Source organism: Abrus precatorius, unplaced genomic scaffold (genome assembly GCF_003935025.1).
Source record: "Abrus precatorius isolate BTA unplaced genomic scaffold, Abrus_2018 Scaffold3, whole genome shotgun sequence".
NCBI lineage: Eukaryota > Viridiplantae > Streptophyta > Magnoliopsida > Fabales > Fabaceae > Abrus > Abrus precatorius.
Window position 1 is genome coordinate 34,277,510 of NW_020874373.1, and position 25,417 is coordinate 34,302,926.

Here is a 25,417-nt window from a genome sequence, read left to right on the forward strand (position 1 = left end):
TTGCATTCATTTTTATTAATAAGTGTTAAAAAAAATTAAAATTCATATCTAAATGCTCTTTATATATGAAATATTGATTTATGACATAACGCGTCATAAATAATCATAAAGTATTATTGTTTAAATTTTTTTAGCACGTAGAAGAGTTTGCGAATAATAACAATATTCTTTAAGAGTCTAAAAATTCAAAATAGAATAAATAAAAGGTATAAAAATGTAGAATATATATATGTACTTTTTCTTAAAACAAGATAATATGATTTTTATTTATTTATTTTTAAGTTAAAGAAATGAATTTTTATTGCTAATTTTTAAAAATTATAGTCATAAAGAATGAGGTATAAGAATATGACGCTGTAAAATGTTTTAAAGGCTCTTCATGTGAAAAAATATAACAATAAAATGTTGAAAAGATTATAAACATTTTTTGGTTTACATTTTTCATTTTTAAAATGAATTTTTTTTTTTTTGTCCAAGGAAAGGGATAAGGATTAAGATATAGGGGGTGTGATTTTGCAAAATGATTAAAATTGAGTTTGTTTTTTTTAGGCAAAAGATATATGCATTAAAGTCGCGAAGGTCAAAGTGAAGCCCAAGACATTACAATAAGGGACCAAGCCTAAACGAGGAGCATAACTGCTGTTGAGTTTTTAATTACATCACTATTTTTTGTGTTTTTTTAAAATTAAAGAATCTTAATTATTTTTAAAAAAAAATGATGAGAAAAAGGAAAGGTTTATTAGGTTTCAAATATGCATTGCATTAGGCCAGCAAAAACCTTTGCCTTTCCCATTGGTTAAGAACACATTAGCATATCAAGCTCCATTCTGATTGGTCTAAGCTTTGGGGCAGTCGTCGTTAAATTTCTGGTCTCTTTTATTTGTTTTATGCTGTTGTATTGCTTATACATTCACCACTTGTCACTTCTATTCTTATCTCTCTGGTCGTATCTACCAAACATTTTTCAAACCTTGTAAAAGTCCAATGACAGGGACTACACCATTCTCTAAATTCTTTTTAACAGTTCTCATCTTGATCTGGAATCATAATTCATATTTCATACCCCTATGTTCCATTCCATGGCTCAAACAGTGAAGGTAATAGAGCAATGTCAAATTAGTCCTCCACCAGGTTCGGTTCCTTCAACATCTATTCCACTTACTTTCCTTGACCTTCCATGGCTTTGTTGCCCCCCAATTAAACGTATTTTTCTCTATGAGTTCCCTTATTCCACCCAATACTTCTTCCAAACTTTCCTTCCAACTCTCAAGCACTCTCTTTCTCTCACTCTCCAACACTTCTTCCCTTTCTCTGCCAATCTAGTGTTCCCTCCGAAGCCAAACAAACCTCATATCCTCTACTCCCATGATGACTGTATCTCCTTCACCGTGGTAGAGTCCACAGCAGATTTCACCAAACTTGTGTCTGATTCCCCAAGAGATGTTAAGGACTTGCATCCTTTTGTTCCTTTGTTGCCTTCATCACGTACCTTAGAAGATGGCACGTTTTTGTTCCCTCTCATGGCCATTCAGGTGACTGTTATGTCCAATTCCGCCTTTAGCATATGCATAACTTTCAGCCACGTGGTGGCAGATGGGAGGGCATTTCATCACTTCATGAAATTTTGGGCCTCTATTTGTAAGTCAAAAGGAGACTTGGCTTTCCTTGAAGGCTCTCTTTCTCTACCCTTGCACAACAGAAATATCATTGACGACCCAATAAGCCTTAAGCCCATTTTCTCAGAAGAATTGTGGAATTTGTCGCTCCAAAACCTGAACTCCAAGGGCCTCATACATGACGTTCCTAGTGACATGGTGCGTCATATGATTGTGTTGAGCCATGACCATATTGAGAAACTCAAGAGATGGGTCTCTGTCAGATGCAAAAGCCATGATCCAGCAACACTACACATAACAACATTTGTGGTAACATGTTCTTTGATTTGGGTTTGTAAGGTGAAATCAGAAGAGATTAAAGATGGCATAATACTTCCCAATAATGATGAGTCCTACGTCTTAACCTTTGTGGCAGATTGTCGTAACCGTCCACAACTTTCAACTCAGTTGGAATACTTTGGAAATTGTTTGGTTAGTGGCAATGTTGTGTTGAAAAGGAGCACGCTTGTGGCAGGAAATGGTATTTTGGAGGCGGCCATTGCTATTGGTAGCAAAGTTAGATATATGCAATGTGAAATTTTTGAAGGGGCTGAAACATTGATGTCAAATTTAACAGAATTTGACAAGTTGGGGCAGCATGTGACAGTAATTGCAGGCTCACCTAAGTTGGAAGTGTATGAGACTGACTTTGGATGGGGAAAGCCCAAGAGGAGTGAAGTAGTTAATGTAGAAATTTCAGGAACAATCTCTTTTTCTGACTGTAGGGACGAAGAAGGTAAAATTGAAGTTGGGTTAGCACTTCAAAAGATTCAAATGAAGAAATTTTGTACCATATTGCAAGAGCAGCTAAGAGAAATTGCAATTCTTTGAGTAAAAATCTCCATTCTAAGCTCTGTATGCAAATTATAATGATTTTGTACTAATTATTATAAATGTCAAGGTCACGTTTGCTAATTTTGCTCTAATGATAGTAACTGTTACGTATAAATGTTATGCTGATGGAAAGAAAATCTAAGTTTTAGTTCAAAGAAAATTTTCTTTTTAATGTCAAGTAATGTTCTTCTCAAAAATAATATTAGCTTTTTGAGGAGATTGCATTCTAGCTTGCACGAAACCTGTGCTGGCAAAACACGCCGTTGACCTGCTCTTTTGCTGCGTAATAGTTTCTTTTATTAACAATTTCTAACCTCCTTAGTATACCATAAAGCAGGATCGCTTTCAATAGTATTTTTTTTCATCCGCATGCATTTTGAAATCGAGCCTAATACCATATACTTAAAGAACCCGAACCCTTTCACTTGAACTAACACATGCTGGTTTACTATTATAACAAAAGCAGTGACATGTCTGCAATAATCAATAAAAATATGTTAATTAAAAGTACAAAAGGAAAAAGTAGTAAATATCTTGATTTTTACGTACTCTCTAGTTTCCACAACACAAAATAAAGAAGCCAATACATACAACACATCGTTGTGACAATATTTTCACGCATCAAATTAAGCTTCAATACCTATTATTAGAGAAATGTCAGTTGTAAAATATTTTAAACAAGGAGAGAAAAATAAGAAAAGAAGGAGCAGTGCACGTAAAACAAAGAGTTATATTATTTTCACAAAAAATTTTTGCATAAGGGAACTACTTTAAATATATATATATATATATATATGCGCATATTATTTTATATATTCTATTTAATCGATTTAAATAACGATTCACTAGTTGAATCAATAAGCAATGATCCAGTATCTTAATCAAATCAATCACACCATCCATTACTATCCATAGGGTGACTATTTTGATGATTTATTTAGAAACAATGAAAAAAGAATTCCATCATCAGCCAATTTTGTTCTCAGCTAATGTAGGTGTCTCCTATTTCCTAGGATTAATAATGGTGAAGGATAACAGGGAATAGTAGTCCCCACTAGCCTTTTTGTCATCAGCTTCTGCCTGCATTGATAGAGCATGCTCAAGTTGTACCTCTACTTCACCCATTGTTGGTCGCTCATTTGGATCATACTCCAAGCATCTTTGTGTCATTTCCATATATACTTCCCAACACTCTGGTACAATCTTTCCTTTGAGATTCGGATCAATATTTCTCTCAACAGGGTGCCTCAGCCTCTCCACAATCTTTCGCTTTTCCGTGCATACCATCTCTAGTAGAAGTTTACCAAAGGAATAAACATCACTTTTATCTGAGAAGCTTTTGTTTTGGAAATTCTCAGGAGCTATGTAACCAATGGTACCTATAAGATAAAGTATTGTAGCATTATCAGTCAAGTTAATTGATAAAATTCTTTGTAGGAAACACACACGCACACACACACATATATTAATTTACCCGCAACTACTTCTACTTCAGTAGGTTTTGGCTTTGACGTACAATGTGATCCCTGTAAGGAAAGCTCAAAATTTGAGAGTTTGGGCACCATATTATTATTCAAAAGAATGTTACTGGGTTTTATGTCACGGTGAAAAATGGTTCGCTTAGCACCTGTGTGAAGGTAGTGTAGTCCACGTGCTACTCCTACGCAGATCTTAAGCCTTTGCTTCCATGTGAGTGGTTCCATTTTCATGTTACTGCAATATAGGTGATCATAAAGAGAACCATTGGCCACGTACTCGTATACAATAATTTTCTCGTCTTTGTGGTCACAAAATCCTATAAGAGTAACCACATTCGGGTGACGAAGCTGGCAAAGTAACTCAACTTCCTTCTTGAACTCAAGCACCCCTTGGTCGAACATCTTTCTCAACCGTTTGATTCTGACAAAAATGTCATTTGCTCCATTAAGTTTGAGACAACCTTTGTATATGTCATTAAAGTCTTCTCTTCCAATTTTTCGCTTTTCATCAAAGTTGTTTGTTGATTTCCTTATCTCGGCCACCGAAAATCTATGGCATAGTTCTTCTATGACTGTTTGGGAGCGTTTCCTGAGTGGATTTGTACGCTTGCCCAGGTACTTGAGAAACATTTCTCCCGTTAGTTATCCATTCTGATGAAGATTCAGCTGTAATTGTCTGCAATTTTCATGGCTAAGACCATGAGAAACCCATTATGAACGAGAATAACACTCATCCTTTGAAACCATTGCTTTTTCTTTTCTATGAATTATGGGGATTTCAATTGGAATTGAAGACTTGAGGATTTTGGTTGTGGTTTTATAATTTTGCGCAAGTCAATCAAAAAATCTATGCAGTCCTCCAAAGCAGTGGCCATTCTAAATACCATTGGCTTAACTACGGAGTGTCTAACAAGTCAAAACTTGACATTTGGCATTGCGTTTTCTTTCTCGTTTACGCGTTTTCCTGTTTCCAAACCTTTGATCAACTACTGTCTGTTAGATTTTTTTAAATTAATATTAATATTTATATTAATCTGTAAATTAGTATTATTAAACTATTATAACTATATTGTTATTAATTATGAAATAAAATAAATATGTATAGTTATTAATATTATAAATTTTGTGATTAAACTTTTAGCGAGAATAATTCGTGATAGATTAGACTATTTTACGTGTTGGGTGAGAAGTTTTTGTTCTATTAAACTATAATTTTTGTTTTATTAGACATTTACTTGTATGTGATAATAATTAATAAAAAAAAAAGAGAGTAGTAAAAACTCATTTAAGAAGAAGTACTGCTTATAAATTATGTGTTCTTATCTCATCAGATATATTTAACGCATTCAATTATATATATTGTTATTATAGATCGTGCGTTCTCGTCTAATCAGATATATTTAACGTGTTTATTTAATTATATATATTATTAGAATTATTTTGAGATGTTATATTATTCAGGATCAATTAAATTTTTATAGTTTTAACTAATAGTTTCACTCTCCATTTCGGGGTTTTGATCCCCTCTAAAAGAATTTTCAGCTAGATGTTTAGACACAATTTTATTCTTATTATTGTCTGTTTTCTCAACACTTTGAAATTACAGAAATTTCCTAATCCTGCGCTCAGAGAAAACTCCTTGACTTGTATTTCTTTTCCCATCAAAATATTCTTATCAATTGACTAGAAATTACTAAAAATCGAGGTTCAGAGATTATTAAAATGAGTTCTATTTAATTAATAAATTAATCTTTTCTATACACGACTATAAATCGAATGTTCTAAAGACTTTAGTGTTACGAGGGACTTTGTTGGCGACTTGTTAAATTTTTAGTAAACTTTTTTTTTTCTTTCTTCTGATAAGTCATAACTTGTAAAATTTTATTTGCACACTTCTTTAGTCGTCCTCTTCTTGTGAAAACTGCACTGTGTTCTGAGACTTCAGAGCAATTTTGTTTACGGATACTGACATTATATCATGCATGTTTAAACTTTGAATCCTTTGATATCACAGATCTCTCAGTTACTTAATTAAATTTAAAACTTGGTTATCACAAGAGGACGAGAGGATGGTGGATTTGACGTTAGTTAGTAACTGTGACTTATGACTAAATAGTGTAGGCAGAATCGTTGGTGCCATTTTTGGATTTTGCATCTGTGATGTGTTCTTTTTAGAAGATGGAACTTTGAGTTGTTGGGTTACACGCGCGGTCAACCGTTGACTGGGTTTGATATCTTCCTGCTAGCATGAGTTTTAATGGTAAACCAATTGCAACTAGTGTTAAAAAAATGCGATCTTCTTATTTATTGAAAATAAATAAAGCAAACATATTTTTATTTTTTGAAAACAGAAAACAAGATATAAAAACAAACAGGTTTCCTTAATTGTGAAAATGAAAACCAGATATAAAAATAAATAATATTTTCTAAAGTTGCAATTAAAGATTTTAGGTATGAAATAGTTTTTGTATTATTGGGAGGAAACATCTTTAAATATTCTTTTCATATTTGAAATGTACTTTTGAGATCTCAGCATATAGAAAAGATAAAAAATAAAATAAAAATAACATCACGTCACATTTATCTGTGACGGTGCAATGTTTGCCACACTCAGGAACCATGTAGGCAAATGTACCTATAAATGAGAAAGTATAACTATATTCCTTACTTGATGAAATTCCTTACTTGAATTGGTCTTGGCTTTGACATAACACCCGGTCCAAGTAAAGAAAAGCCAAATTAAGAGTTTTGGCATCATATAGCTGTCGAAAAGAATGTTACTGGGTTTGAGATCACAGTGACAGATGGTGCGCTTTGCCCCAGTGTGAAGGTAAGTGTTCTATGCGGATCTCTAGCCTTTTCTTCCATGACAGTGCTTCCATATCCTCATGTAAGTACCTATTTGGAGATCCATTTCATTGCCATTGAACACTGTGTCAAAGCTTCCTCTTCCTATTATTCTGTTTTTATTGAAGCTGGTATTTGTTTTTCTAAGAGTGACCGGAGAAAATTGATAACATAGCTCTTCTAACATAGCTCTTCTAAACGATTGTCTAGTTGTGAAGCGAGGGGGTCAGAATTAACGGAAGAGGAAGAGCAAATATTATGTACTAAAGTAAGGTGTTCTATAATTAATGGTTTGTTCACATACAATTTCCTAAATTCCTTTCAAATTTACACTAATACAAGATTATTACAGTGACAGATTCTGATAAAATCAAAACGCTAAAAGCAGGATCAAAACAAAAGGTAGAAGTGCCTAAATTAAACTTATTACCGCAAATTCAAACAATCACAGCAGCCATGAGTTTCAGAATACAAAGAACGAAGGAGAAAAGCTATGCAGAATAAGAGTAATTTTATTCATACATTGAAAAAGTGTGTTTCATGATCTTATATTGGTGCACTAACCCTCACTACTTATAAGGATATACATGCATGTACATTACATCACATTCCAACCCTTTGCTAACTAACGAATTAACTTAATTAGTTGGCGTGTTAACAAACCTTTTTCCAGTAGTTTACGGTGTCTGTTTTGACTCAAAACACCAACCTCTGCTGACCTAATCACTGTCTTCTGCGTCGCTGTATATGGTGTTGGATTCCAGTTCCACTCTCTGGCCAAATATGGTGGTGGAAAATTAGGTATAATCACCATCGGTGTTTCTAATATCTGCTTGTTCCTGCAACGACAGAGCATGCTCAAGTTGCACCTCTACTTCGCCCATCGTTTGTCGCTCATCTGGTTCAAACTTCAAGCATCTATGGGTGATATAAAAAAACACTCGCCAACACTCTGGTGCTATATTTCCTTTGATATTAGGATCAATATTCTCCTCAATAGGCTCGGCCAGTTCCCAAAATTCTGTTGGCATTAGATTTTCACAGCCACATACAACGTCTACTAGAACCATACCAAATGAGTAAACATCACATTTTTCTGAGATGATACTGTGCCAGGTATACTCAAAGGCCATGTAGCGATATGTACCTATAAGTGGACAACTTATTAGCTTAATTTAATCGATAAAATGATTAGCATTTAGCTCATAGCTTATAAATTTACCAGTAACCAATAATTTTAATTGTATGTTCACTGCAACACAGGGTGCATTTGATGTTGCATTCAAATGTTAATGCACATTTATTTCACACACAATAAAATTATTTTCAGTAAGCTAGCAACAAAACAAAAATAAATACATAGAAAACCATCCTTCAGTATTGCTAGTTTGGGAACCATGTTGCTATCCTAAAACCTCTTGCGGTTTGGAATTGTGGGTTCTACAGGCTATTTTAACAGACCCAAGTGCCTAATTGTTTATCATGTTTGTTCATCTTTCAGACAAAACAACTTGTGAACTGAATGTCAAAATAGTGAACTATCAATCTGGTGCTGGAGTGTCAAATCAATTTTAAATTGGTTTTGAACCATTTTTTAAAAAAATTAAACCGATTCATAAATTTTTAATACAACTGCGTTCAAAAAACTAAATTACATTTTTTGTTTTATTAAGGTTCCATTTTTTATGTAAACTAAATTATGCCCACCCCTACCTGTGCTTGCGTATCTTAGGCGCGAGGGAGAAAAATATTACATTTAATCCATTTTGACTTGACCCTCTGAAAATTTGTCATGCCAATCTCTTGCGTTTACGCGTTTCCTGTCCAACCTTTGAAAAACTTCTTCCGCCCATTAATTGTTTCAATTTCAACAAAAAATTAACCAAACATTAAGAAGCTTCCGGAGTTAGGCCTTTCTGAGGCCTTTTGAGGACTGTAATATTAAAAAAATCTACTAAACTAATATGAAAGGAATAAATTCTCGATCGAAATGGTGTAGTGATACTGCCTTTTAAGAAAAATAAAAATGACATATGCACCTTCTTTACTAAAAGGAAAGAAAATAATTGGCTCAAGGATACGGTATCAGGAATAGCTGATTAATCCATCCATTATAAAGAGTTATATAGTTAATGGTTTGTTCTCATACAACTTCCAACATTCATTTCAAATTTATACTAGTACAAGATTATTACAATGACACCTTCTGACTAAATCAAAATGCTAAGCAGGAATCACACCACAAAAGCTATAATTATCTCAATTAAACTTATTACCGCAAGTAGTTTAGCGACTGTTTTGACTCAAAACACTAACTTCAATTTCAGCTCACCCACTTAGGATGTGTCTTCAGAATCACTGTCTTCTGTGTCACTGTATATGTTATCAACGGTGTCGGATTCCAATTCCACTCCCAGGTTAATAATGGTGGTGGAAAATAAAGTATAATCGCCATTGGTGTTTCTGATATCTGCTTGTTCCTGCAATGATAGAGCAAGTTCAAGTTGCACCTCTACTTCACCCATTGTTGGTCGCTCATCTGGTTCGAACTGCAAGCATCTTTGGGTGATATCTATAAAAACTTCCCAACACTCTGGTGCTATTTCCCCTTCAATAGTAGCATCAATATTCTCCTCAACAGGCTGGGTCCGTTCCCAAAATCTTATATTTTCACTTCCATGTACAACGTCTAGTAGGACCATACCAAATGAGTAAACATCACATTTTTCTGTGATAGTACCGTTCAAGGCATACTCAAAGGCCATGTAGCGATTTGCACCTATAAGTGGACAACGTATTAACTTAATTAAATCGATAAAATGATTAGCATTTAACTCATAGCTTATAAATTTACCAGCAATGCTATCTACTTGAATTGGTTTAGGCTTGGACATAAAATGTGGTCCTTGTATGGAAACGCCGAAAGCTGAGAGTCTAGGCTTCATTTCATCATCCAAAAGAATGTTGCTAGGTTTGATGTCACGGTGGAAGATGGTGCGCTTGGCACCTGTGTGAAGGTAGTGTACTCCACGCGCGGCTCCTATGCAGATCTCAAGCCTTTTCTTCCATGACAGTGGTTCCCTATTCCCATCACATAGGTGTTCATCCAGAGATCCATTGGACATGTACTCGTACACAATGATCTTCTCATCTTCGTGGTCGCAGAATCCTATAAGAGACACCAAATTAGGGTGAAGAAGCTGACAGAGCAACTCAATTTCATTCTTGAACACTCTGCATCCTTGTCCGCAATTAATATACAATCGCTTTAATGCGACTGTGTAATCAGAAGCTTCATTGTGTTGGAGACAACCTTTATATACTTTACCAAATGCTCCGTGTCCAATTAATCTGTTACCATCGAAGTTGTTGGTTGATTTCCTAAGATCCGCCAGAGAAAATTGATGGCACAACTCTTCTATCACTGTCGGATACTGTCTATTAGATGAGTTCGCGTGCTTGGAACGGTAAAAGCCCAAGCATTTGAGAACCATTGTTACAATTTGTGACGCTTGCTTAGTTGTCAATCACCGAAAACGGTGGGGCTCTAGCTACTTCTCTTCAATAGGAATCAGTGAGGAAGGTTATAGTTCGACCAAAGCGAAAAAACAGACAGCTTAAGAAAGAAATAGCATTTTAAGAAAGAAAGGAAAAACTAATGATCAAAGATTCGCCTTAATTTTAATCAAGTGTCATATTCAAATTGAGAAAACAGGGGAAGGGACAAAAATTTTGATCTGTCAAAATTTCTTACATGATAAAAATGCAAGGCTTAAAACTCTAAAATTTCAGTTTAAATTTAATTTAGGTTTTCTTAATTTGATCCGTTTAACATCAGCATGACTTAAGTCCGTAAAAACTCATAAAATTCAGTTTTAAACATTATTTTTGTGAATCTAAGTTACATTTTCTTAAACAAAAAATTGACTTGTTGACCCAGAAAGAAATATTGACTTTAAAATGCATGTCATTGTTAGTGACTATGTTTTTTCAGAATTATTTTCTCTGACTAATTTAACCACGAAATTTTCACTCTATAATTTTCAAATTTGGAAAATGTCACCTCGCACTAGAGCTTTGATACTCTTCACCCGTTAAATATTTTCAGCTGAATTTTTTAACCAAATATAATGGTAGACTTTTTTATGTACTTTAATGACACTTTAAAATTATAAAAATATACTTGTCTTCCGTGAAATTATAGAAATTAATCAAAATTGCTTAATACCCCTGTTGGTATATATAGGAGATACAAGAAAATAAATAATTTGAAATAAAAATGCATTTAACATGAGATAGGAGTAATAAAATGTGTGACTATTTTTACCTGTGAATCGAAAAACTTAACACCATTAGTTTCAACCGACCAAAACGCCTATGACCTATCATGGGCTTCCATTGCTTCCACTCTCCACTCCCAGGTTAATAATGGTGGTGGAAAATAAGGTATAATCATCATTGGTGTTTCTGATATCTGCTTGTTCCTGCAATGACAGAGCATACTCAAGCTGCACCTCTACTTCACCCATCGTTGGTCGCTCGTCTGGTTCAAACTTCAAGCATCTCTGGGTGATATCTATAAACACTTGCCAACACTCTGGAGCTATATTTCCTTTAATATTAGGATCAATATTCTCCTCAACAGGCTTGGTCCGTTCCCAAAATCTTGTTTGTGTTATATTTTCATTTCCACATACAACGTCTAATAGAACCATGCCAAATGAGTAAACATCACATTTTTCTGAGATGGTACCGTACAAGGCATACTCAAAGGCCATGTAGCGATATGTACCTGTAAGTTCACAATGTATTAGCATTACTTTAATTGATAAAATTCTTTGCATTCATCTCATAGAATATAATTTTACCCATGATCCTGTCTACTTGAATTGGCTTTGGCTTCGACATAAAATGTGGTCCTTGCAATGAAAGGCTGAAATCCGCGAGTTTTGGTACCATGTTGTCATCCAAAAGAATGTTACTAGGTTTGAGATCACGGTGAATGATGGTACGTTTGGCTCCCGTGTGAAGGTAGTGTAGCCCACGCGACACTCCTATGCAAATTTCTAGCCTTTTCTTCCATGAAAGTACTTTCATTTCCCAATTGCATAGATGATCATGGAGAGACCCATTGGACACGTACTCGTACACAAGAATCTTCTCAACTTGGTGGTCGCAGAATCCTACAAGAGACACCAAATTAGGATGACAAAGCTGGCAAAGCAACTCAATTTCCTTCTTGAACTCTTCGAATTTCATTCGCTTGATTGCAACTCTGTAAGTGACTCCCTCATATTGGATGCAACCTTCATATATTGTACAAGAGACCCCAGTCCAACTATTTTATTTTCCTCAAAGTTGTTTGTTGATTTCCTAAGATCGGATAGAGAAAATTGACGGCAATGGCATAACTCTTCTATAACTGTTGGATAGTGTTTTCTTGATGACCTTATATGCTTTGAACAACATAAGTTCAAACATTTGAAGAACATTGTTCTAACATGAGACACTTGGTTCTTGTCTATCTCACTTCAATCCTAACAACCAACCTTATCTATTAATAAGTTAAGGGTTAGTCGTACAAAAAATAAAAACATTGAGCTCAAGATTTTTTTTTTCTTCTGATTTGTATTTGTATTTGTATTTGTATTTGACATATTGCAACCCAGTCTCTGTCATTTACGTGTTTCCCGTTTTTGAAGTCTTTCATCTGTAGCTACCGTATGGATTATGGAAACTAAAATGATAATAATATATAAGTGACGATTATTTATATATAAGTAACAATATATACGAAGAAGACAGATCGATATTTTTTCTTTACTTTCACATCCGTAATTGACATTTTGCTGCCACGTCTTCTCATTTACGCGTTCTTGTTTCTCAAGTCTTCTCAATACCTTCCCGTCAATTTTTGAAAACAGAAAAGATTGGCGTAAAAAAATAAAATCTTTGTTTAAAATTACAATTTAATATTAAAAAAACATACGTTTAAAACTTACATATTTTTACACCGTTCATATTTATGCCTTATCTTAAACTTTCAAAACAGTTAAGTTCAAAAATTAAATTATATTTCTAATTTGTTTCGGATCAAGTTGGATTTTTTTGTGAATTGAATTATACCTGTCCTTTGTTTATACCTTACATTCTATTAACAGAATGTGCATCCTAAATGCTGTCAAGTTTATTGTGAATCATACTGTTATGCAAACTATATTTTATTTTAATATTTGAGTCTTAATTTAGTTTTAGTTACTTGTTAACCAAATGTTAAAATAGTGAACTATCAAACTGGTGCTGGAGTGTCAAATCAATTTTAAACTGGTTTTGAACCATTTTTTTCAAAATTAAACCGATTCATAAACTTTTAATGCAACTGCGTTCAAAAAACTAAATTACATTTTTTATTTTGTTCAGGTTCCATTTTTTATGTAAACTAAATTATGCCCACCCCTACCTGTGCTTGCGTATCTTACACGCGAGGGAGAAAAATCATACATTTAGTCCATTTTGACTTGATCCTCTGAAAATTTGTCATGCCGTTCTCTCTCGTTTACGCGTTTCTCCGTCCAACCTTTGAAAAACTTGTTCCGCCATTAATTGTTTCAATTTCAACAAAAATTTAACCAAACATTAAGCAGCTTCTGGAGTTAGGCCTTTCTGAGGCCCTTTGAGGACTGTAATATTAAAAAGATCTACTAAACTAATATGAAAAGAATAAATAAATGGTGTAGTGATACTGCCTTTTAAGAAAAATAAAAATGACATATGCACCTTCTTTACTAAAAGGAAAGAAAATAATTGGCTCAAGGATACGGTATCAGGAATAGCTGATTAATCCATCCATTATAAAGAGTTATATAGTTAATGGTTTGTTCTCATACAACTTCCAACATTCATTTCAAATTTATACTAGTACAAGATTATTACAATGACACCTTCTGACTAAATCAAAATGCTAAGCAGGAATCACACCACAAAAGCTATAATTATCTCAATTAAACTTATTACCGCAAGTAGTTTAGCGACTGTTTTGACTCAAAACACTAACTTCAATTTCAGCTCACCCACTTAGGATGTGTCTTCAGAATCACTGTCTTCTGTGTCACTGTATATGTTATCAACGGTGTCGGATTCCAATTCCACTCCCAGGTTAATAATGGTGGTGGAAAATAAAGTATAATCGCCATTGGTGTTTCTGATATCTGCTTGTTCCTGCAATGATAGAGCAAGTTCAAGTTTCACCTCTACTTCACCCATTGTTGGTCGCTCATCTGGTTCGAACTGCATGCATCTTTGGGTGATATCTATAAAAACTTCCCAACACTCTGGTGCTATTTTCCCTTCAATATTAGGATCAATATTCTCCTCAACAGGCTTGGTCCGTTCCCAAAATCTTGTTTTGCATTATATTTTCACTTCCACGTACAACGTCTAGTAGAACCATACCGAATGAGTAAACATCACATTTTTCTGTGATGGTACCGTACAAGGCATACTCAAAGGCCATATAGCGGTATGTACCTATAAATTTACAATGTATTAGCATTACTTTAATTGATAAATTTTGTTTCATTCACTTCATAAAAATGATAAATTTACCAATAATGGCGTCAACTTGAATTGGTTTAGGCTTGGACATAAAATGTGGTCCCTGTAACGAAAGGCCTAAATCTGCGAGTTTTGGCTCCATGTTGTGATCCAAGAGAATGTTGCTAGGTTTGATGTCACGGTGGAAGATGGTGCGCTTGGCACCTGTGTGAAGGTAGTGTACTCCACGCGCCGCTCCTATGCAAATCTCAAGTCTTTTCTTCCACGACAGTGGTTCCCTATTCCCTTCGTGTAGGTGTTTATCTAGAGATCCATTGGACATGTACTCGTACACAATAATCTTTTCATATTGCTCGTCGCAAAATCCAATAAGAGACACCAAATTAGGGTGACGAAGCTGGCAGAGCAACTCAATTTCATTCTTGAACTCGTGGCATCTTCGCTTTATTGCGACTCTGTAATCCAAAACATCATTATGTTGGAGACAACCTATGTATACGCTACTAAATCGTCCAAGTAATCTGTTTTCATCAAAATTGTTGGTTGATTTCCTAAGATCCTCCAGAGAAAAATGACGGCACAGCTCTTCTATTCCCGTCGTATACTGTCTCTCAGATGAATTCGTGTGCTTGGAACGGCGAAAGTCCAAACAAGGGAGGAACATCGTTCCCAGTTTGTGACACCTGCTTGCTTAGTTGTCAAAACATTATGCTCTACTTTTCTTCAATGAATCTTCATTGCTAAGCTTACACTATGTTATGCAATAATTAGTAAAGCGGGTGTTCGATAGAAAACGAAAAAGTCAGATCCAGATTTTTCTCTACTTTCACATTTGTAATTGACATTTCGCCGCTGCGTCTTCCATTTACGCGTTTCCTGTTTCTCATGTCTTCTCAGTAGCTTCCGTTCCTTTTCAAAAACGACAAAATAGGCGTAAACAAAATTTAAATCTTTGTTTAATATTTAGAAAAATATATTCACACATTTAAAATTTTTAACATTTTTATGCCGTTCATTTCTAAAATGTAAATATTTTATTGTTCAAATTAAAAAATTTGCTGATAGCATTCTTGAATGATAAGTAATAATTAACCTTGCGGGCAATTAGTCAAATTTAAGTGACTTTTATTTTTGGTATATCTATTTATTTGTGATGAGACTAAAGTATTTGAAGGCTATTCATAGTTCATGGTAATCTAACACCTAGTAATTGGATCTCCTTTACAAAAGTCCTACTAGATAGACAAAATTTACATTGGGAAAAGAAGCTAGCAAAAAAAACAGTTTCGTTCTTGAACTAAAAAGCTCTTCTGCCCTCTCATCTGCTGTATTGCAATTCAATAACCAGTTGCGCTGTTATCTTTGAGACAACCTTGGTAGTTCCATCATCCATCGATTCTGTTTTCAGCTAAAGTTGGTGCCTCTCATGGCCAAAGATTAATTAATAATGGTCATAGATAATAAGGTATAATCATCACAAGTATTTCTGATATCTGCTTCTTCCTGCAGGGACAGTGCAAGCTCAAGTTGCACCTCCACTTCACCCATTGTTGGTCGCTCATTTGGATCATAGTTCAAGCATCTTTCTGTGATGTCCACAAATACTTCCCAACACTCTGGTGCAATATTTCCTTTGAGATTCGGATCAATATTCACCTCAACAGGGTGCCTTTGCCTCTTCTCAACAAATTTTAGCTTGTCTGTGCATACCACTTCTAGTAGAACAACACCAAAGGAGTAAACATCACATTTATCTGTTAGTGTATTGTTTTGTGAAATCTCAGGGGCCACATAACCATGTGTACCTACATGTGAATGTATTAGTGAATAACTCACAGTGTATTTGATGTTGCAATCAAATGTGAATCCACATTTATTTCAATACTACTAATTGTAACTTTTGCATTTAATCCACGTTTACAGAATTTCGAATGTGTTGTCAAACACAATAAAATTATTTTCAGTAAACTAGCAACAAACCAAAAATAAATACCTAGAAAGCCATCTTTCACTATTGACTTTGGTTTTGGCTTTGATGTAGAATGCGGTCCTTTTAAAGAAAGCCGAAAGTCTGCTAGTTTGGGAACCATGTTGCTATCCAAAAGAATTTTAGTGGGATTTATGTCACGATGAAAGATGGGGCGCTTGGCACCTGTGTGAAGGTAGTGTAGTCCATGTGCTGCTCCTATGCAGATCTTTAGCCTCTGCTTCCATGTTAGTGGTTCCCTTTTCACATCACCACAATATAGGTGATCATGGAGAGATCCATTGGCCATGTACTCATATACGACATACTTCTCGTCTTTGTGGTCACAAAATCCTAATAGACTGACCAAATTAGGATGACGAAGTTGGCATAGCATCTCAATTTCGTTCTTGAACTCTTTAAGATTTTGGTTGTTGCTCACATCAATTTGTTTGATTGCAACTCTATCGTCAGTAGCACCATCGAGTTGGAGAGAACCTTTATATACAGTACCAATGCTTCCACTTCCAAGTATTCGGTTTTCATCAAAGTTGTTGGTTGATTTTCTAAGCTTGACCAGAGAAAATTTATGGCGTAGCTCTTCTATCACTGTTGGATACTGTCTCTGAGATGAACTTGTATGCTTCAAACAGCAGAAGCCCAAATACTTGATAAACATTATGTTAATTTTAGATACCTGTTTTTTTTTCATTCACAACAAGATTCACCTTTTATTCTTCATAGATAACCTTATCTGAACTTAAATGCATCTTGGAACACGAACATCAATACTCTTCTTTCATAACCAAAACTAAAAGCATTAGAATTTAACTCTTTTTGGGTATGATTTATAGGTATCTAATTTGGACTTTAATATATGAGGATTGTATTTATGAATCTACCAATTAAGAGTAAGTTATAGAGTAACATTCATAAGTTCTTGCTTCATTACTGCATTTTATGCAGGAACATGATTTGAAGGAATAGGTGTAATTGTATGGTTTATTGTTCAAAGATACACTGCACTCAAGTTCTTCTGCCACTTTCTTCTTGTACCATAACTTTTTAATTTGCCAAGTTTTGATTTCATATATCCCTATGTTTCATTTCGAAATGGAAAATAAGCGAAAGATAAGGGAAGTGTTTTTTTCTTAAACCTTGTATTTTGTGTATTACAATCAAAATCCTTTGTTCAGCTAAAAGTGATGTTATATTTGATAGATAGAGAGTCATGTCCCCTATATCAGTAAAAGTGGTATGCCAAAATGCCATCCATTTATTTAATGACAAAAATAAAAACCAAATTACATATATACAAGTAAAGTCTTCATCTTAGATGTAATGCATAGCTGACACAAAATTGTCTGCAGGTTAACTCATCTCTGTGTGCTAAATAAGATAGGAAAGCATCCAGTATATTATGTTGTTTCTTATTTTCCCTTGTTCGGTGAGTGTTGATGAAGTAACTGAGTTAAATTTCTTTCTTATTTTGTGTTTTGTTAGAACAAAGCTTAAAATTGGATCAACAAAAATGAACTTTAGTGCATAAAGTATAGTAGCCCCTGTATACTCTTTACATGTTTTGTAACAATAAATATCCACCTATTGCTTTGTTTGAACTTGGTTATTGCCTGTTACTAAAGATTGCATGTTCAGGAATTTAGGCCTAGTTTTCTAATAGTGCAATTTGCAAGTGATTGTAGCAAACTAACATAAAAACAAATAGGAATATACATACTCAAGCAAAGTTCAATGGGAGTTGTCATATTTTAGAAATAGAGAAATGAGAGATGTTGAATATAACATAAGATTTGATGGGTTGGGGAACCTGGAGATGAAGGCAAGGTTAAATCAAAAGCTTCTAAGTTCTGTTCAGCGCAGGGTACCTGTTGGCTGTTGCTTCCATATCTCTAGGTGGATCAAAGAGTTGTGCTCAGATGTTTTCTTTATAATTTCAATTTTGCACGTCCTATGTGACTGACCGGATCAAAACCTTTGAAAACAGGTGTCCTAAAATTACACCTTTTTATAAGGAAAATGTTGATGGTCATTTTACTTATGATAAGTCCGTCAACCGGGCCCAGTTTTAAAATGGATTAAAAATATGAACCAATTTCACTTTTAAAGTGGGTTGAGACTTAATAAGTTGAACTGTTTAAAGATTTTAAAAAAATAAAAAAAGGTATCCATTAAATAAAAACGGATAAAGACATATAACAAGAAGGTTAAAGGATTGTTTTTTATTATTATAATTTAAAAAAAAAAAAAAACTCAACAGTCCAACCTTTATTACTTGATTAACTTGTTTTACATGTTTAACGTTTGTCACTTTTTCAACTCATTTAACACAATTTATAAAGCTTTTGGAGAAATTTTTTACTGTGTCAACGGCAAACAACATGAATATGATGTCTTTTATATGAATATAACTCGTTTACTTTTATATGAATCGTAGTAAAACCTTTATTTGAAATTTTGAATATCTTGTCTTTTTCTATTTCTTTGTGGGAAAACTGTACGTGTCTAGTTTTAGAAAAAATAAATTGTAAAAAAATAATATACTTTAATATGATAAAATATTTTCAATGATGGTAGGTGGTAAGTGTGCGGAACCAAGTAGACGAAGGAACAAGAGGCCGAGGTTGAGAACTCCATATTCTGTACTGAATTGAAGGTTGTATCTCCTTCTTGTATAATTTATAGTTGTGTTAATCTCTTTATGTCTTCCATGTTATGGGTCATCTTTGGATCTGGTCATGCTCGCAGAACATCTTCTATATCTAATTTCAATGTTCTTATTATCATATTCTTCCAGAATTTAATAATCATACATTATTTTTTCCAAAGTCAACGCTGCTCTGCTCTTGTCAGTATAGGTAGGCATTACTTTGCAATTGAAGTAACGCGAGCACAAAAATACACCATAATTGAATTTTATGGTCTCTGGAAAATGGATCGGAGAAATATATTATAGATATAAGCTTATGGTTTGATACTTTGATTATACATAAAGTTAAATTAGTTTCAAGATCCTCTCCCCTTTCTTCTTCTGACCGGTTTTCAACCAAAAGCCTTTCCTTTCCAATTTTTGTCTGCTTATTCTACTTGAAGTTTAAATATTTTAATGTGCCCAGTTTTTGTTCCTATCCCCGTTTTGCAATTTGAAATGTAAAATGAGGGGAACAAGTAGAAAAATGTTTCTTTGATTGCCAAAAATTTATGTACTAGAATCAAAACCATTTTTTCTGCCAAATCTTACAGCAATTTAATTAATTGGTATGAATTCATAATTTCATATATCACCTGTATGAAGCAGAATTCTATCAATCTATTTAAGCTGTAAATTGAAGAACTGTTATATATGGTTGAAGTATCTGTTTCAGATGTAGCTTAGAATTATATATGACGAAAAATTTCTGCAGGTTAACTCATGAATTTGTTCCTGAAGGAGACAGAATAATCATGTTGGTGGAGGCAGTTGTCTCCTTTGCAGTTGAAAGGCTTGGCGACCTACTAATTCAAGAGGCCAGATTCTTAAATGGGGTCAGTGATGAAGTCAAAAAAATGAAAAATGAACTAAAGAGGATGCAATGCTTCCTAAGAGATGCTGAGAGAAAGCAGGATGAAAGTGAGACTATTAAGAATTGGATATCAGAAATCAGAAAATTAGCTTATGATGCTGAGGATGTGATTGAAATTTATGCTATCAAGGCTGCATTTGGCATAAATGTTGGTACCAAAAATCCCTTCTACAGAAGTAAAAATCTTCACAAAGTTGGATCTGAGATTATATCCATAAATTCTCGAATAACTGATCTCACAAGAAGCTTACAAACTTATGGTTTGACTGCAACAAGAGACAATGGAAATTCGCGCTTTGCTTTTGAGATGCAAAGACAATTGAGATGGTCTTATTCTCATATAGTTGAAGAGTTCATCGTTGGCTTAGATGAGGACATAGGCAAAGTGGTGGGATGGCTATTAAATCAAGATCAGCAATGCCGAGTGGTTTATATTTGTGGAATGGGTGGTCTTGGAAAAACTACACTTGCCAAAAGCATTTATCATTACAATGCAATTAGGCGCCACTTTGAAGGTTTTGCTTGGGCCTATATATCTCAGCAATGCAAGAAAAGAGACGTTTGGGAGGGAATTTTGTTGAAGCTTACTTCTCCTTCTAAGGAGGAGAGGGATGAGATTATGAAAATGAGAGATGAAGAACTGGCAAAGAAGTTGTATAAAGTTCAGCAAGAGAAAAAATGTTTGATCATCTTGGATGATATATGGAGCAATGATGATTGGGACATTCTAAGCCCTGCTTTTCCATTAGAAAATACAAGGAGTAAGATAGTTTTTACATCCCGCAATAAAGGAATTTCATTGCATGTAGATTCCAAAGGCTTGCTTCATGAACCAAGTTGTTTAAATGCAGAGGACAGTTGGGTACTGTTTCAGAAGAAAGCTTTTCCAAGAAAATATGATCCAGGTGCCTAGAAAATTTGTTTCTTTATTTCACCGTCTGCACTTAAATTTATTTTGGTTAACTCTATTTCATGAACCAAGTTGTTTAATTTGTTTCGTTATGTGATTACCGGGGAAAAGTGAGAACTTTTTTGGAGATTTTTTTATTAAAACCTTATTAACTGATATTACTTTCTTCAATGCATCTTTTAATTAAAAAAATACTTTTCTTTTTTAAAAATCATAATGAATGGTCTAATTTGTGGTTTTTTTTTTTTTTTGTTTACTTGGCTATACTATTAATAAGTGATTCATACGGTGTTTAAGAAATAGCAAAGCTCTGTTCATGGCATATGAAGTAAATAAAAAATCAAAAGGAAATTTGTTTGAGAAAACATAAGGTGCTCTACTATTTGGTGAAATGTATTAGATCTCTATATAACAAAGAATAAGGTAGTTAATGAAATTTAGTTGAACTATGTTAGATACGTTGAATTTCTATTTTCAATGTATTCTTCATTCTTTTAGGATCCAAATTTTGTAACTCTTATGCAACAACATAAGCTTTAAGCTATAATTTAAAAAAGTAAAATGTGAAGAGCTTGAAATTTTCTCTTTTTATCTTGAGATTATATTGTTCTCTAATGAACAAAAAATAGCTGTATCATATTATGACTTGATGTTTATGGAGTTGTAACTGCTGTTCTTCGTATAACCTGTTGAAATTAAAATTTTAGATATCAAATTAGAAAAATAAGAGAACAGAGACTTGTGAAGGTGGTTAGAAATGATGACTTTTAATTTCTGAGTAAATTAGACTACTTTGTACTCCTTACATGTTTTTTTAATATATCTCTATATTTCACTTTAGTTAGGGCTTAATTCTTGCAAGCAAGTGAATTTTGCATGATTCAAAAACTTTGATTGTTCAATGTTTATTATGTATCAGCAATAGACATGTTATCATTGTTTTTTAATTTTCTAAGATGCGTTAGAGTCTAAATGGAAACCAGAAGAAATAATATTTTGCTTTTTGTCTCCTTAATAACATTTGTCTTGTTTTGAAAGTCCTTTTTATTGAAACAAATTTGAGAATATGACCCTTAAAGAATGGTTTTATGCCGGTAATGTTATGAGCCTCTTGCGTCTTCTTTTTTTGCATATATCTATATAAGGAAGAACTTCTATGCTTGTTTATCGTACCATTGTTCTATTAAAGTGAGTATTAGCATATGACTTTTGCAGAATTCTCAATATTCGATGACTTTGAAAGATTAGGCAAAGAAATGGTTGCCAAGTGTGCTGGTCTGCCTTTAGCTATCATAGTGCTTGGAGGGCTTTTGGCTACAAAGGACACAGTTGGAGAGTGGGAAACAATACATAGATATATAAGTTCATACTTAATAGGAGGAGAGATAAATGAAAGGCGAAGATTAGCTGAGGTGTTGGATTTAAGTTACCAGGATTTGCCTGGTGAACTGAAACCATGTTTTCTCTATTTAAGTCAGTTCCCTGAGGACTCAGAGATACCAAAAAACAAATTAATTCAGTTATGGGTAGCAGAAGGTGTTGTTTCATCTCAATATGAGATTGAAAGGGATGAGACAATGGAGGATCTTGCTGAAAGCTACCTAGGTAACTTAATTAGCCGCTGCATGGTTCAAGTTGGTCAGATGGGATCTACTGGTAGGATTAAAACCTGTCGGCTCCATGATTTAATGCGTGATCTGTGTTTATCAAAGGCCAAAAAAGAACATTTTCTCTACATTATTGGTGGATCACAACAAAATAATACCATTGATGTTGCTTCTTCATCTTATCCATCAGAAAGACAAAGTGGTGAAGTTCGCAGACTTGCTGTGTTCTTGGATCAACATGTTCATCAACTGATCCCACGAAACGAGCAAATGAATCAATACCTTAGATCTCTTGTGTTTTTTCATGACAAGAAATGTAGAGTGGAAAATTGGGAGCCAATCAAAGGTATTTTTAAGAACTTCATATTGCTTAGAATTCTAGATCTTGAGGGAATTAAGGGGCTAAAGGGACAGTCACTGCCTAAAGAAGTGGGAAATCTTTTATTTTTGAAGTTTCTAAGTCTAAAAAGAACTCGCATACAAACACTGCCAGCTTCCTTGGGCAATTTGGAAAATTTGCAGTCCTTAAATTTGCAAACTATCAATAAAGTGAGCTGGGATTCAACTGTAGAAATTCCAAACGTAATATGGAAGTTGACGCAGTTGAGACATCTATATCTTCCCAATTGGTGTGGCAATGTTGCTAACAACCTGAAATTGGAAAATCTGACTAATTTACAGACACTAGTAAATTTTCCTGCCAGCAAATGTGATGTAAAAGATCTGTTGAAGTTGAAAAAGCTTCGAAAATTAGTACTGAATGACCCGAGGCATTTTCAAAAATTCAGTGAAAGTTTAAGTCACCCTAATAAAAGATTGAACTGCCTTCAATCATTGTCCTTAAGAACTGACATGCTTTCCTTCCCAGATAATGTGGTAGATGTTGAAAAATTGGTAGGAGGTTGTCCTTCACTCCATAAACTGCAGGTAGAAGGGAGGGTGGAAAGGCTGCCAGAAGCCCCACTATTTCCTCCTCAGCTTTCAAAGTTAACTTTATGGGGTTGCAGACTTGTGGAAGACCCTATGGTAACACTAGGGAAGCTTCCTAACTTGAAGTTCCTTAGTGGTTGGGAAATGTTTGTTGGAGAGAAAATGGTATGCTCACAAAATGGCTTTCCTCAGCTAAAAGTTCTAATACTTCGTGGGTTGCCTAATTTAGTGGAATGGACAATAGAGAATCAAGCCATGTCTAGTCTTCATCGATTGAGCATATCTGATTGCAATAAATTAAAGACTGTTCCTGATGGACTAAAATTTGTTGCTAGTCTCCAAGAACTGGAAATCAGATGGATGCCCAAATCATTCAAGACTAGGCTTGGAACTGCTGGAGAGGATTACCATAAAGTCCAACATGTACCATCTATTGTATTTTTGAACTAAATACCAGTTACAAGTTACTTTCTCAAAATTCTTTTTAATCAGCGTTTTATTGTGTATGTTATTCTGTTCTTTATGTATTGATTGATTCTCTATATTATCTTCCAATAAATAAATAAGGGTCGGTTGTTTTCCTTCAAATATTATACATTATGTTCTTTGAACTTTTAATTCGTCATTTTCATTATTACATGAAAAAAGATGTTATTTTGTTATGACTTTGTTTACACGATAATTTTGCTGACAATTTTGGGTACTTCATTTTGCAGTCAAGCAATAGGTCATTGTGCTTCAGAAGGTGAAGTTTTAAAGCCTCAATTTTTAAGCATTATATCAGTTTGTTCGTGCTTGCACGGTGCCTCTATGGATTCAATTGAAACATTTGCAAGATTGTTTGTATGGACTTAGTGTGTTGCCAAACTTGTAACTCCCATTTGATCCAAATTTTCTTAGGATATATATTACCGATCCGGTTTCGAAAGATTACTTCTCTCCCATAACTTCAAGATTATTTAACTTTGTCCACGAAATTAATTGCAGACTATGATGTTTTTCCTTTTACTTTGAAATTATTTGTAATTGAAAATTATTTTAAATTCTGCTCATGTTAAATTGGGTAAATTTATTTGAGGAGATAAAGTTTCTTAAACATGAAATTTTGTTTAAGGGATTGCATTCATGTGGTTTGATCAATGTTAGGGGAAAAAGAAAAGATGGATATACTGAAATATATAGTTTTCACCATAGTAACAGTCGAGGAATGTTTTGAGTAAATTTCAATTAAAGAATATAATTGTATTTGAAATCATTGAAAACAAAATTTTCTTGATTTAATTTAAAACGTAAATAAATCCAATATTAAAATCAATACAATTGGAATGAATTGTTATATGTATTCAGTTAAAATAATTATAATTTCTTTATAAATAAAATTTTTATTTTCTAACAAATATTTAATCTCAAAAACTAAACTAATTTAACTTTTATGATTTTAAATTGTTAAAAAATTTAGATGCATGGATTCTATTCACTAATATAATAAAGAAAAACATTAATTTCAGTCTTTAAAATTGAGTTTACGTAATTATTAATAGTAAAATTTAATTAAAAAAATGTGTGTATAACAATGAATATAATCTTTTTTAACAAAAGCTTTTTACTTTTAAATATTTAATCTTAATTTTAAAAGTTAAAGTTAACAAAATTTTATAATAAATATAAACAAAATTCACTAATAAGAACATCATCTCTTGAGTACATGATTCTTGACTATAATGAGTGTCTTGTCCTTACAAATATTAATTAAGTAATCTCTAATGAATATACACATGCAAATTAGAAGAGTAGGATATTTCCCTCCTTTCTTAAATATAAATAAGATAAAATATAATTATGAAAGGTTAACAATCATGTGTGTTAAGACACAATATATGAAAGAAAGTGAAAAAAATATCTATTCTTTTATGATGAGTTACAAACTTAAAATATATCAAATCATATCGTATCTGTCATGGGATTTTCATTTTTATTTTTTTACAAATTGTCATAGATTTAATATAACTATAAATTATACTATTCAAAAGAAATCAAGGTATTTAATCATTAAAA

General features: G+C 33.6%; 6 protein-coding genes and 1 pseudogene across 9 annotated transcripts; 2 read left to right on the forward strand and 5 right to left on the reverse strand.

Annotated features, from left to right (window-relative positions):
- The first annotated feature begins 1,079 nt into the window (after window positions 1–1,079).
- LOC113860889 (coumaroyl-CoA:anthocyanidin 3-O-glucoside-6''-O-coumaroyltransferase 1-like) lies at window positions 1,080–2,784 on the forward strand. Its single transcript, XM_027493440.1, has one exon. The coding sequence runs from the start codon at window positions 1,080–1,082 to the stop codon at window positions 2,484–2,486; it is 1,407 nt and encodes a 468-aa protein (XP_027349241.1). The 3' UTR covers window positions 2,487–2,784.
- A 707-nt stretch (window positions 2,785–3,491) lies between these two features.
- Window positions 3,492–8,025, reverse strand: LOC113862549 (receptor-like protein kinase ANXUR2). The gene is made up of 4 exons (XM_027495630.1): window positions 7,867–8,025; window positions 7,684–7,815; window positions 3,964–4,573; window positions 3,492–3,868 (listed from the first exon to the last, which is right to left on the reverse strand). The coding sequence occupies exons 1-4, from the start codon at window positions 7,945–7,947 to the stop codon at window positions 3,492–3,494; spliced, it is 1,200 nt and encodes a 399-aa protein (XP_027351431.1). The 5' UTR covers window positions 7,948–8,025.
- Window positions 8,026–8,945: 920 nt separating this feature from the next.
- LOC113860891 (receptor-like protein kinase ANXUR2) lies at window positions 8,946–12,417 on the reverse strand. Its single transcript, XM_027493441.1, has 2 exons — window positions 9,669–12,417; window positions 8,946–9,593 (listed from the first exon to the last, which is right to left on the reverse strand). Exons 1-2 carry the CDS (start codon window positions 10,306–10,308, stop codon window positions 9,151–9,153), a joined length of 1,083 nt encoding a protein of 360 aa, XP_027349242.1. The 5' UTR covers window positions 10,309–12,417; the 3' UTR covers window positions 8,946–9,150.
- Window positions 10,374–12,306, reverse strand: LOC113862550 (annotated as a pseudogene).
- Window positions 12,418–12,448: 31 nt separating the features above from the next.
- Window positions 12,449–15,096, reverse strand: LOC113860892 (receptor-like protein kinase THESEUS 1). The gene is made up of 2 exons (XM_027493442.1): window positions 14,420–15,096; window positions 12,449–14,341 (listed from the first exon to the last, which is right to left on the reverse strand). Exons 1-2 carry the CDS (start codon window positions 15,030–15,032, stop codon window positions 14,187–14,189), a joined length of 768 nt encoding a protein of 255 aa, XP_027349243.1. The 5' UTR covers window positions 15,033–15,096; the 3' UTR covers window positions 12,449–14,186.
- Window positions 15,097–15,684: 588 nt separating this feature from the next.
- On the reverse strand, window positions 15,685–18,312 carry LOC113862677 (putative receptor-like protein kinase At5g39000). Of its 2 annotated transcripts, none has more exons than XM_027495796.1 (3): window positions 18,163–18,312; window positions 16,521–17,031; window positions 15,685–16,173 (listed from the first exon to the last, which is right to left on the reverse strand). In XM_027495796.1, the coding sequence occupies exons 2-3, from the start codon at window positions 17,011–17,013 to the stop codon at window positions 15,806–15,808; spliced, it is 861 nt and encodes a 286-aa protein (XP_027351597.1). In that variant the 5' UTR covers window positions 17,014–17,031; window positions 18,163–18,312; the 3' UTR covers window positions 15,685–15,805. The 2 variants fall into 2 exon arrangements, with proteins under 2 accessions (XP_027351597.1, XP_027351596.1); XM_027495795.1 differs by having other exon boundaries at window positions 16,362–17,031.
- A 571-nt stretch (window positions 18,313–18,883) lies between these two features.
- Window positions 18,884–24,437, forward strand: LOC113862796 (putative disease resistance protein At1g50180). Of its 3 annotated transcripts, XM_027495999.1 has the most exons (5): window positions 18,884–19,008; window positions 19,757–20,676; window positions 20,767–20,820; window positions 22,041–23,818; window positions 24,079–24,284. In XM_027495999.1, exons 2-4 carry the CDS (start codon window positions 19,797–19,799, stop codon window positions 23,810–23,812), a joined length of 2,706 nt encoding a protein of 901 aa, XP_027351800.1. In that variant the 5' UTR covers window positions 18,884–19,008; window positions 19,757–19,796; the 3' UTR covers window positions 23,813–23,818; window positions 24,079–24,284. The 3 variants fall into 3 exon arrangements, 2 of the variants coding, with proteins under 2 accessions (XP_027351800.1, XP_027351799.1); XR_003504492.1 differs by having other exon boundaries at window positions 19,757–20,820; window positions 22,041–23,865; window positions 24,079–24,437; XM_027495998.1 differs by having other exon boundaries at window positions 19,757–20,820; window positions 22,041–23,785; window positions 24,079–24,369.
- Window positions 24,438–25,417: the final 980 nt, after the last annotated feature.